Raw genomic sequence first — 12,859 nt, forward strand, 5'->3', positions numbered from 1 at the left:
ACCCTCTTCTGGTGTGTCTGAAGACAGTGACAGTGTACTCACATACATAAAATAAATAATTTTAAAAAATTCACCCAGGGTGTTCCAAAGAGAATACAGTAAAGCTTAAAACAAGGAAAGGAGAGAGGGGGCTATGACTCCAAGGGAAAGGATGTGCTTAGTGGGAGATGGGCCTGGGTTATAGCTCCAGCATTGAAAGAAAGAAAGAAAGAAAGAAAGAAAGAAAGAAAGAAAGAAAGAAAGAAAGAAAGAAAGAAAGAAAGAAAGAAAGAAAGAAAGAAAGAAAGAAAANAAGAAAGAAAGAAAGAAAGAAAGAAAGAAAGAAAGAAAGAAAGAAAGAAAGAAAGAAAGAAAGAAAGAAAGAAAGAAAGAAAGAAAACCAAACCAACAAAAAACAACACATAAAATGAAGGTTTAAAAATTCGGAATGGGTGGTATGGTGTCACAAAACATCTACGTTCAAGTCAAAAGTTCCTTGCACTTGTGAGTCTGACTCTACACACATCTCAGTTAGCCGGAGAACTGCTATGCTGTGCCTTCTCTTTATTTGTTGAGAGGAGATGGCCAAAATTTTTATATGGTCGCCCCTCAGCCCCTGCAGAGGACCTATCCAGGCCGTGCCTTGACTACAAGGTCCACAGACAAGCAGTGAGGATTTGCACGGAGCCTGCACACACCCTCTGTAGGCGTTAACCTCTGGGTGACTGTGTCAATGCCCTGCGGATTGTGCTCAGTCTGTGCCCGTTGTGACACTGATGACCGGGGCGGTGTTCACGTGTGCTCAGCACACCTGTGATTTTTTCCCCTGAATATTTTCCATTTGTAACTGGCTGAACCACAGATGCAAAACTAAGGTACATGTGGTCTGTATGAAGAAAATGAGGAAGAGGAAGAGGAGCCTCTCCGGGGGAGTCCCCTACCCCCTATGGCTGTCCCCTACGAAGAACATGTGGACGTGGCAGGATTGGTGTGGGTGGGGACTCTGGAGGGACAGGGTCCGGAAGCCAGCAGCAGAGAGGCACAGAGAGCGGGCTCAGAGGGTCTAGAGGGATACCTTCCGTAAGTACACATGCTGCCAGTCGATGCCCTTGAAGAAGATGTGCTCCTTCAACTCTCGTGCCCTGGGGAAGAGGAGAGAGGGTGAGTCCTGAGGACAGGTGCTGCACCAAGCTGTCTCCCCGTAAGAACTACAGGAATGTCCCATCTCATTCAGAAACCAAGAGCAGGCTGGAAAATGGCTCAGGAGGGAAAGTGCTCATGGAGTGAGCATGGGGACCTGATCGGGATCCCTGGCTCCCGTGTAAATGTCATACTGGCATGGTAGCAAGAGGCAGAGACCGGGGATGCCCCAGGGCATGCAGCTAGCTAGACCCAATCAGCAAGCTCTGGGTTCTGGGGAGAGACCTGCCTCAGTATACAAGGTATAGATCCATCAAGGAAGACACCCATCAATCTTGGGTACACACACACATGCACGCACACACTGAGTCACATGCACATGTACACATAGAGAGTCACATGTACACATACAGAGAGAGTCACATGTATATGTATACACACAATCACATGCACATGTACACATATATAGAGGGTCACATGTATATACATGTACACAAACAGAGTCACATGCACATGTACACATACACAGAGTCCCGTGTACATGTACATACAATCACATGCACATGTACACATATACAGAGGATCACATGGATATACATATACACAAACATAGAGTCACATGCACATGTACACATACACAGAGAGTCACATGTACATGTACACACAGAGAATCACATGCATATTTACACAGAGACAATTGCATACACATGTACATATACACATATGCACAGTGCATGCAACTCTGTATGTGAGTGAGTGTGTCTGTATTTGCATGTGTGTATGTGTACATGTGTGTATGTGTACATGTGTATGGAATTCTCTGTGTATGTGTGTACATGTGCATGCCACACTGTGTGTATGATTACATGTGCGTGTACTTGAGCATGTTGTGTACATGTGCATGTGTATGTATGTACATGTGCCTGGAACTCTGTGTGTGTGTGTGTGTGTGTAGATGTGCATGCAACTGTGTGAGTGTGCACGGTCTTTTGGAGACATCCACACTGAGCCTGGGAAGAAGTCCCGTTTGTCCAGATATATACTGCAGCTTAAGACACCCTGGAAGTTCCCACAGATACACACATGTATATCCATGAAGAAGAGTGATGAAAGAGAGGATCATGTTAAAGGATCTCCACAAATGTCAATCAGTCATGATGGAGAGAATTAGAGGAAAAGGGTGGGACATGAAGCCTCTGGCACTGACTTAGATGGAGACTCCACAGTACATGTACCCCCATGGCTGAATAAACAAACTCCTTAAAGGTCAGGATCAAGGCTGAGGTCATACAGCAGAGGTCACTTGCTGAGTCCAGGTCTCCCTGCACCAGCTATGGCTGCTGTGGGCTGGTCCTTAGCAGTGGTTTGACCCAAGCACCCAGCCCCAGATCTTGCAGCGTTGAGCACTCACTCAGAATACCCCTCAGAGCTGTTCTTCCCCCACCTCTTCTCCACCCCCAAAGACTCCTAAGTCTTTGCCCTCCTTAGCCACAGCAGCATAGACCCCCCCAAGCCCTCCCTTCCTCTGAGGCCCCTTACATGCAGTGCTCAAACCTGGGGCTACCTCTCCTCGCAGGGTGGGGCTCGGTGTACCACCTCCATCACACTGCTGTGTCTGTTTCCCTCCCAGGTCCTCCCAGACCTGAATTGTTAACAAGTGCTGGGAGCCAAGTCCTGAGCTGATGACCCCAGGCAAAGCTGCTACCCATGTCCTCAGCAGCAACATCCAAGGGTCCTTGTCTGGGTCCTGCCTGCACCCTCTGTTGTCTAGTGTGACAGGCAAACCAGCAAGGTTGCTGGAGTCTAGCCTGGCTTCTTCCCTTCCATGATGTCACAGGAAATGCTGGGTGAAGCACCAAGACATATGCCCATCAGAGAGGCAAGCAAAAGGGGCTGCACAGAGATAGATGGGAGTGGACAGAGGAATCTGCAATGCCAGCCGGTGGCAGAGCAACTGCCCTGGGATGGATGTAGCTTGTACTGACCTCCAGACTTGTGTGTGTGTGCATGTGTGTGTACACATGTGTGTATGTATATGCATGTATGTGTGTATGCATGTGTGTGCACATGTGTGTACAAGTGTGTACACATGTGTGCATGTGTATGCATGCATGTGCATGTATATGGTATATGTGTATGTGAGCAAGTATGCATGTGCATGTGTGTGCAAGTGTATGTGCATGTGTGTATGCATGCATGTGCATGTGTATGTGTGAGCATGTATGCATGTATGTGCATGTGTATGTGCATGTGTGTATGCATGTGTGTGCAAGTGTATGTGCATTGTGTATGCATGTGCGTGCATGTGTATATGTGAGCATGTATGCATGTGCATGTATGTGTGTGTGCATGTGTGTGTACACATCAGGGCTGGAATTCTTCAAGGAGACACCCCCCCCACACACACACACACATGTACACTCACCCTCACACCAAACCTTGTCCCCATCCCTGAATCCTCAAGTCCCCACAACTAGCTGTGTATTCAAATAGGAAGGAAAGCCCTGGAAGGTTTGACATTTGAGAAGCCAAATTGCCAAAAAGCTTTAAAAAAAACAAACAAACAACAACAAAAAATCAATAGATAAACTAGGGATCTAAATGATTAGAGAGTAAAACAAAGAATCAAAGAGAAGAGATGGCTGACACAGGAGATCAGGAGCACGGAGGACTGTTCTGCCAATCATAATCAGAACAGTGGGAGGTATGGGGAGATGGTGGCGCATGTCTCCTGAGCTGAGAAACACCAGCCTTGGAGGAGCCCCAGGCATCCAGAGCAGTGCTGACAGCATAAAGAAACAGCCTCGAGCTTCAGATGCCTCTGTACAACTGCAACATTAGGCTGGTTTGCGGGGAAGGGTTCACTCTCAGCCCCTCTCTAAGGAACAACACATCGCAGCTAAAAGACAGGGCCCAGGAAAGAGGAGGGCTCTGGATCCGGTAAACTGCAGACTCAGGAGACACAGGGATGGTGAAAGGCAGAGACAGAGGCTGGGCTCAGTTTTCACAGAATGTGTAGGAAAAACGATTCCCACCTCTGTCTCCCTCTTCCTCTCTCTCCTTCCCTCTCTCTTTCTCTCTCTTTCTCCCTCTCCCTTCTCTCCTCTTCTCCTTCCTTCCTCTCTCTCCCACTCTTCCTCTCCCTCTTTCCTTTCCTTCCTCTATCCCCCCTCTCTCCTCCCTTCCTTCTCCCCTCCTCTTCCTGTTCCCACACCACCTTCTCCCATCTTTCTCCCTCTCTTCACCAGCTGTTTGAACACTGGTTTCCCAGCTGGCAATACTGGGGGTGGGGGTGGAGGGGTGGGGGTGAAGTCTTTAGCAAGTGGGGGCTTGGCTCTGAGATTTACTTTGAAGAAAATCCTCAGTTCCCCATCTCTGCTTCCTGCTCTATTGAGGTACAAGCCCCGCCCACACCGCCTACTGAGGTCCAAGCCCCACCCACGTAGCCCCCTGAGGACTGGCCCTGTACTTTGACTCCAGACCCCTCTGAAACCCAAGAACAGAAGCAAACGTCTCCTCCCTTAGGGTATTTCCATCTGATGTTGTACGAGCAACAGGACGGACAACCAATCAGCTCATCACGTGACCCCCTCCCTACCCCCCCTCCCCACCCCCTCATCCCCCACCCCCGGTGAAAGATGAGGGCTCCTAGTGATGACTTGATACAAGAGACCAGCCTTTTCCTTTGGAGTGGAGACTCTGAAAGATGGCCCACCCTCCTCCTCCGCAGCCCAGCCGCTGGCTCACGTCCCGCTGGAGCAAACCCTCCAAGAGGGACTTCAGCTCAGGCGAGAAGGCATCTGGAAGCTGCACGTTCTAGGGCGAGAAGAAACCAACGTCAAAGATCCACCCTAAGGCCAAGGCGGTGGCTTCATAGGCAACCCCAGTCAAGGCCGCCCCTTAGGAAAGGGAAGAGCCAAATTCACAACAGAGTAGCATTAAACCTTCGGATGGTTACCGATTGGCTTTGGCAGGTCTAAAGAGCCTACAGCCCGGACCTCTTCTGCATGGGGGTCACCTTTTCATTTATCTGGCGGCTATGCCCGCTCTCCACCATCCACAGCTTACTCTGTTCATTTGCAGCTCTCATCCTTTGTCCTGGTGTGTAGTTCTGCTTTTTTTTTTTTCTTTCAAAATTTCCACTAGGGTTATCTTCATGTATTATTTTAACAATGCAATTCTCATACTGTGTATGTACTATTTTACATATGTTGCATAATAGATTTCATGTTTTATATATGTGTTATATCATATATTGTTTTATAATATTTTATACACTATATATTACATGGTTTTGTATCTGTCTTTATCATTATTTTGTATCCATATCTATGAATCAACAAACATTGGGTGTTCAAATAAGTGTGGATACATGTGCATCACAGGGCCCATGTGGAGCTGGAGGGTGAGTAAGCCTGTCTTTTACCTGGTGTCTTTGTTGGCTTTTTGCTGTGCACATCCCATGACTTCTGAAGATTTCCTTATTCTCGCCAGACATTGCATAGCCCTATTGCTATTACAAATGCAGCAACTGCATCCAGATTTCGTGGGGGTTTTGGGAATCAGAACACAGGGCTCTCAGCTCTGTGTGGCAAGCTCTTTATCCACGGGGCCATCTCTCCAGCCCTGTGGTACGTTACACCATTCTATGGCACATTGATGGGACTTGGAAATTCTCCATAATGGTCTTACCACGGTCAGGGTCATGCGGTCTATCTCATGCTTGTCTTTGGTTTTATGCTGCCTGAAGGGGCTGTGGCTGTAGAGATAAGAGACAGTTCTATTAGAGCATGGTTTTGAGAAAGTGCAGGCGCTGACCAGTATTTTGGGTAAAATAAGATACATTTACGTTCAGAGATCACAAACACTTGCCATTTCTGGAAACAAAGCCTAGCCACAGAATAGACCTGAACGAGCCAGACAAGTCCTTGGTCCTCACTGCAGCAGCAGTGTCATTGTGACCATAACATAGGCTTCTACTAAAATCACCAGCAGAACACAAGCCCCGGGCAGCCATGTGCGGAAGGGGTGAGAACTGCCATAACTGCCGTGCAGACTTCTGCAGTCTGGCTCCTAAAACAGCCTGGCTCCCCTCCCAAGAGTTCCCAGGTGAGGGTGGATGGACCTAGAAGCCAGGCCCCCACCGCAAGCACAGCCTTGGCTGCAAAGGACCGCAGCAGCTGGACCAGATTTGTTTCACTCAGGAGGAGTCAGGAAAGCTGGGGTCCGCTGTGCCTGACCACACAAAACCTTCCATGACCACACCCACCTGCGGACAGTGGGTTGGGATGCATGCCTCATAGGGTGTGAGGAACCAAGTCCGAGGCAGTAGATAGCAGGTGCCAAATATGGCAGTCGGTTGTCAGATAAGAGCCCAGTCCAGCTTGGTAAGCCCCCCAAAGGACTCCTCTTTGCTGTGTTATTTATATTTCTTTCTCTTACCTTTTAAAGCTATTGTTCTCACACAAAGTTGCACCAGGCTGTTTTCAGGCATGTACATCATGTTGCCCTGCACCCTGCTTCTCTCTCCCCCTCTCCTCCCCCCTCTGTCCCCCTTGCCCCCATTCCCTCTTCTCTCTCCCCGTTCCCCCCATGTACCCCTTTCCTCCCCTCTGCTTCCCAGTTTCAACTCTTTCCTGTAATTCATACATATATGACTTCCATGACTTTCTAAAGTCTGGAACCACAGTAACAAAACACATGTAATGTTTATCTTTCTAAGACGGACTCAGTTTGCTGTATGTGATTAGCTCCAGAGCAGTCATTTTACTACAAACAGCTGAACTTCATGTTTCCCTCATGGCTGAAAACATTTCTGTATTGTCTTCATCGATGCCTCTGCTGACGGACAGCTCAGCTGCTTCTATAGCCTAGCTCCATGTGTCTGTGATGTGCTCAATGTGAAGTCTTGCATAAACATCTGGGGGTGCTATATAGTCTCATAACACACATACACACATATATGTAGACATCCATATACACACACATATACATTCACACAAATATATCATACACATGTGTGTGCATACACACATGCATACAGGCATACACACATACATATACATATAACACACATATACATACATACATATATACATACCACATGTGAGTGGACAGAGACACAGACAAACACATATATACATATACATTCATACACATGTGTGCATACACACATGCACACATGCATACATACACATATGTACATGCACACACATGCATACATATATGTACATACACACATGCACACACATGCATACATATATGCACATATACATATATACACACATGCATATAACACACACATGCACACATTCCACATGAGAGTGGACATACAGACACATATACATACATATATACATACACACATACAGACACATATACATACATACATATATACACACACACACACACATACACACAATGGGAGGGGGTCTCTATGGAGCCCAGGCTGTCCTCAAACTCACTTCAATCCTCTTGCCTTAGCTTCCAATGTGCTGGCATTTCAAGTGTGAGCCACACCTTTTGTGTCTTTGAAATTCTGCAGAAGTGAGCTTTCAAGGGAAATTGTATCACTAACCGGTATTTTCAATTTGCAAGTTAGAATGCACGACCTATCAATGTATTTGAAATTGACGAAGGGCCAGCTAGGGCTGGAGCTTCCTTACAGAAGGGCACACTTATGCAGTGACCCCGCCCCTTTACAAGGTACATAAGACATAAGGTCAAGCAAGATCCTGCAGAAAACATCCTGAGGCTGACTTCCCAGAATGCAGCAGTGCATGGGATCCACAATCGAGGCTACTTTAAAGGAATGAGTCCCTGTCACAAGTGCTCCAGGCTGTCCCTCCTGTTGCGGGCAAGCTCTTAGTGCCAGGCTCCTTCCTTCTCCCTCTGTGTGAGAGAGGGCGCTCCAGTATCTCAGCAGAACCACCAAGTAATCACCATTTCCTAAAAGCCCAGATTTGAGCAAAAAATCCCAACAAGGCAAATTGGCACTCACCGAGGATGTGCTATAATCTTTAAATAGATTTGATTGGAAATAATCTTTATGCCTTGTTTCCAAGGAGAAAAATGTGCAATTACTGTGCTCAAAAAAGGAAATGGAGAGTCGGGTGTGGTGGTGCCTGCCAGCAAGGGAGGTGTGAGAGGCAGAAGCATCCAGGGTTCAAGGCCACCCTCAGCTATGCGGGCATTCCAGTCAAGCACAGACTACTGGAGACACCATCAAATAACACAACAATAAAGACTGAGTGCACAGAAGACAGCCTTCTCTTGTTCCTGGCAACACCCTGCTTGGAATCAGTACACTGCACACTCGGACGCTCTCTTTTGTATAAATCCTCAGAAATGTCATCATTTTGAGGTCCGGAGAGAGGGATGCCAGGCCACTGCCAGTCTGTCTGTCTGCTGCCCTGTTGCCTCGACCCCACAGTGTTTCTCACAGTGTGAGAGACTGCTGAAGACCTTGAACTTAAATGTATGCTCCTGGCTGTGAGTTCAAAGCCTTGACCTCTGACACGGTGCAAAGATCATCCCAAAGCCCTGCTGAAATGTATCCGGCATGTGAGAAGGTGGGGGTCTTTCAAAGTCCAGGTCAGGAGGGCTGCAGTCCTAGGAAGGGATTGGGTTAGAGGTGAATCTGGCTTCCAGGATTGCTCTTACGCCTGTCTCCTGCTCTCTCACACGGTAGCCTGGCCAGGGTCTTTAATGGAGGTCCCTCAGGTTGCTGGCTAAATGCTCTTCCAGGAGCATGAGCCCAAATAAATCCTGTCCGCTATAATTCTGTTATGATTCTGTCTTGGCTGCACAAAACAGTGAGACTCAGAGAAATCCCCAGGTCCTCCCTATGCCAACCCTCCTGCCCACCCCTAGATCCACAGGGTTGGATCCCTTTAACAAGTTCAGCGAGTTCACATCTGAGCCAGCAGGCATCATGGGAAGTGGTGTCTCCAGCTCTTCACCCTTGTGCTGCCTCATGGCACACTTGAGTGTTCTCGTCGAGCTCCCCGCACATGTGCTGCCAACACGGTCTTGATTACTCTTTGTGAACCAAGTCTGGGATTTGGCTTTCTATTTCCAAAAATGTTAAGAGGGGGGATGGGGGAGGAGGCTACCCTCAGATAGTAACATCTCCATTTTGAGAAGGAGTGGCACTGGCAGACCACGGATGGCAGCCGTCCCCTGATACGGGCTCTGTAAATAATGTCCTGCACCAGGATGTCATCAGCACCAAGTGCAGGACACACTCCCCAGCACCAGGCGGCTTCTGACCACAGCAGAGAAATGTAGGAGAGAGAAAGAGCACAAGCACCGAGCTCTTAATTAGATGCTGCAGTGCTGAGCACACCCCCCCACACACACACACCTGCCAGGAGGCCCACACACTCCTACCACAGACGCTTCAAACCCACAGGGTTGACACTGAGCCCAAACCAATATGACATTATGATTAAACACTCCCACAATTTAATTTCAGAAGGCAAGAGAGACTGTGTGTCACATCAAATATGCCTTTTGGAGTTTGAGCCAATAACAGTGAAACAGCTACAAATGGTCCCATCTCCCCTATGGAAGAAAGTCAGTGATTCCAGGGGCACTCACAACCCCGCCCCCAGGCCATAGCCCAGCCAGATGGAAGACACATGCGCGGGGGGGGGGGGCAGCCTTCCCCAGAGGGAGAGTTCTTGGTGCCCACAATTCTGCTGGGGACAGGGACTCTCCTGTGCACTTGGGTACTTGAGTAGTACCCATGCATCCAAGCTATGACAACCAAAACTGTCCCCAGGGAGTGCAGAGCATCCCTGGAGATTGGAGCCAAGTGTGGCTGGTTGTCTGGCTGTGGCCGCCCTAAGACGGGCTAGGGAAGGAACAGGCTGCCCCAGGCGAGCAGCATCTCTCCAGGCCAAGCTTTGTCTACTCAGTGTCCTGCCCCAGACATCGTCTCTCCTCAGAGCTGATGAAGGGCAGCTTCAGGGCCTCTTGTGCAAGACGCAGAAGCGTACTGATCCTTCCTGAGTGCGGATTCACGGGTGGCGTTTCCTGTCATTCACTGCTGGGGTAAGGAAGGTCCCCTGCCTAGCTCCTCCTCCTTGAAGATTTCTTTATTTGTATGTGTACTTTATGTACAAGTGGACTTTATGTGCACATGTACTTTATGTAAAAGTGTGCTTTATGTACATGTATACTTTATATACAAGTGTATTTTATGTGCACGTGTACTTTATGTGCACATGTACTGTATGTACAAGTGTACTGTATGTGCACGAGTACTGTATGTGCGAGTGTACTTTATATGCACGTATACTTTATATGCACGTGTACTTTGTGTGCACATGTACTTCATGTATACGTATACTTTATGTGCACGTGTACTTTATGTGCACATGTACTTCATGTATACGTATACTTTATGTGCATTTGTACTTTATGTGCACATGTACTTTATGTGCATGTGTACTTTATGTGCACATGTACTGTATATACAAGTGTACTATATGTGCACATGTACTGTATGTGCAAGTGTACTTTATGTGCAAGTGTACTTTATGTGTATGTGTACTTCATGTGCATGTGTACTTTATATGCATGTGTACTTTATGTACACATGTGCTTTATGTGCATGTGTACTTTATGTGCACGTTTGCTTTATGTGTGTGTGTGTGTGTGTGTGTGTGCATGTGTGCATATGCAGGTATGAGTGTGTGTACGTGCACACATACATGTGTGCATTGAGGGGCATGGAGGTCAGAGGACGACTTTCATGAGTGGGTTCATCTCCTTCACCATGTGAGTCCCAGGGATTGAATTCAGGTCCTCAGACTTGGTACCTTTACCTGCTGAGCCACCTTATCAGGCCAGCGTTTTTCCTGCCTGAACCAGCTTTCCATGAGATGCTCTTTTTAAGGGCTGCAGTCTGGCATTTTGGTCACTCAAGCTGTGCCCGCTCTCTGCCTTCCAGCTCTCCCACATCTCTCCACCATGGTCCCTAGGACCATCCCCAGAGGCCTTTGGGGCTGTGACAAAAACCTCCCACCGCAGGAGAGAAGGACTCTGCCAAGGACTTTTTAGCTTCTCGTTGAGACAGACTCAGATCAAGCTGCTGCTCTGTATAACTCACCCAGCGATGCACAAATCACAGCTGCACAGGACGGAGGTGATAATTAGGAGAGCTGCCTCTTCAGACACAAAGTCATGTGATGGCGGACCCTCTCCAGGCTACAAACATGGGCTGTTTTATAAACAGCTGGGGGGGGGGGCAATGAAGAAGCAAATCGTAGCCTTGCCAGGTTTGCACTGGTCCCCTGGGGCACTTTACTGGGGACTCTCATATCTTGTAGCCTGTGAGTCAACTGGGGCTCTCGAAGCTCAGACTCTGCATCTCCAGAAGGGACTGGAGGGGCTCCCGGGTGTCTCCCTGAACCTGCGGTGACTGCAGTGGGGGTGGGGTGGAGAGAAGGGGGGGTCCTCCCTGGGAAATGACTTTCTCTGGCTAGCCTAAACACTAATCAGGTCAGCTAGTCTGCCCGAGGAAATTAAGGGCGCCTGGGCTCCACCAACATGGTACTGGTAAAACAATTATGGAATAACAGACCCGACTTTCTCAGTGGTAATATAATTTTAGATCCTCGGGTAATACAATGGGCACAGCAGAATTGGATTACAGAAGCACCCAGGATGTACTGAGTCGTACTTGGAGCCAAGTTGGGAGGGCTGTTGGAGTTCAACAGCTCTTCAGATGCACCAAATAGGACATACAGTAGCCACGGTACACTCAGTGAGTTTTCCCAGGGATGCAGTGAGCCCACAGAGGGCTGTGGGGCCAGGCTACTTGGCAACTGATAAGAGGGAAATCTGGATAGGAAGTGGGGATGAGAGCCTCTCTTTGACCTTTCAGTGAGAATGGAGGACATTCCTGGGCTCCTCTAGACTCACACTCTCAGTTAAAACCGGCTGAAACCTCTAGTTAGGCACACAGGTGTGAGCAAAGCTGTCAGCCATCCAGTAGGAGGACACGCCCTGGGGACCACTACCCTAAGGTCTAGCTCATCATCCCCCATAGCCTAGAACACAGCCTAGCAGGAAGGTCAACTCCCCAGATGCTCAAGTCTTAGGAATCACAAGAAGTCATCTGTACGTGGAGTCGGAGGTGGGGAGACCAACTCCCCTTCTTCAATCATCCATGCATTAATATGTTTGCCTAGTCCCAAAACACTACCGACAGTGGAAACACTTGGGTTCCCGAGGATGGAAACCAGGGCGCCAGGTTCATGAGGCAGGTCCTCTACCTCGGAGCTAACCTCCGCCCAGGAAGCTCACTGGATCCGAGTACCCCCAGGAAGGGACGTCTGCGTTCCACTCACCCCCGCAGAAGCTTGAAGAGCATACAGCCCAGGGAGAACCAGTCGGCACTGCTGTCATAGCACGTTCCCTTCTGCAACACCTCGGGAGCCATGTACCCATGGGTGCCCCTGGGGAGGGAAGGGAGATGGTCACAGGAGTACACTCACTCAGAAATCAGGAGGCTGACCGATTGTGAGAGGGCAGTGACACACAGAGAGAGAGCACATAGGAGAGGGCATGTGCACTCACACACACACACACATATATATATATACACACATACACATACAGACACACACACACATACACAGAAACATACATATACACACACAGACACATATACATATACACACATACACACACACACATATATATATACACACATACACATACAGACACA

At 48.4% G+C, this 12,859-nt stretch overlaps 1 protein-coding gene across 2 annotated transcripts in view; it reads right to left on the reverse strand.

Annotated features, from left to right (window-relative positions):
* The window catches only part of Grk3 (G protein-coupled receptor kinase 3), a 106,039-nt gene that overhangs the window by 13,758 nt on the left and 79,422 nt on the right, over positions 1-12,859 (reverse strand). For both annotated transcript variants that reach the window (XM_021186876.2, XM_029533628.1), the window contains 4 exons: positions 12,480-12,587; positions 5,812-5,878; positions 4,835-4,935; positions 1,055-1,121 (listed from right to left, as the gene is read on the reverse strand). In XM_021186876.2, the coding sequence (XP_021042535.1) occupies positions 1,055-1,121; positions 4,835-4,935; positions 5,812-5,878; positions 12,480-12,587 (343 nt within the window). The remainder of the gene's footprint in view (positions 1-1,054; positions 1,122-4,834; positions 4,936-5,811; positions 5,879-12,479; positions 12,588-12,859) is intronic.

Source organism: Mus pahari, chromosome 23, assembly GCF_900095145.1.
Source record: "Mus pahari chromosome 23, PAHARI_EIJ_v1.1, whole genome shotgun sequence".
Lineage (NCBI taxonomy): Eukaryota > Metazoa > Chordata > Mammalia > Rodentia > Muridae > Mus > Mus pahari.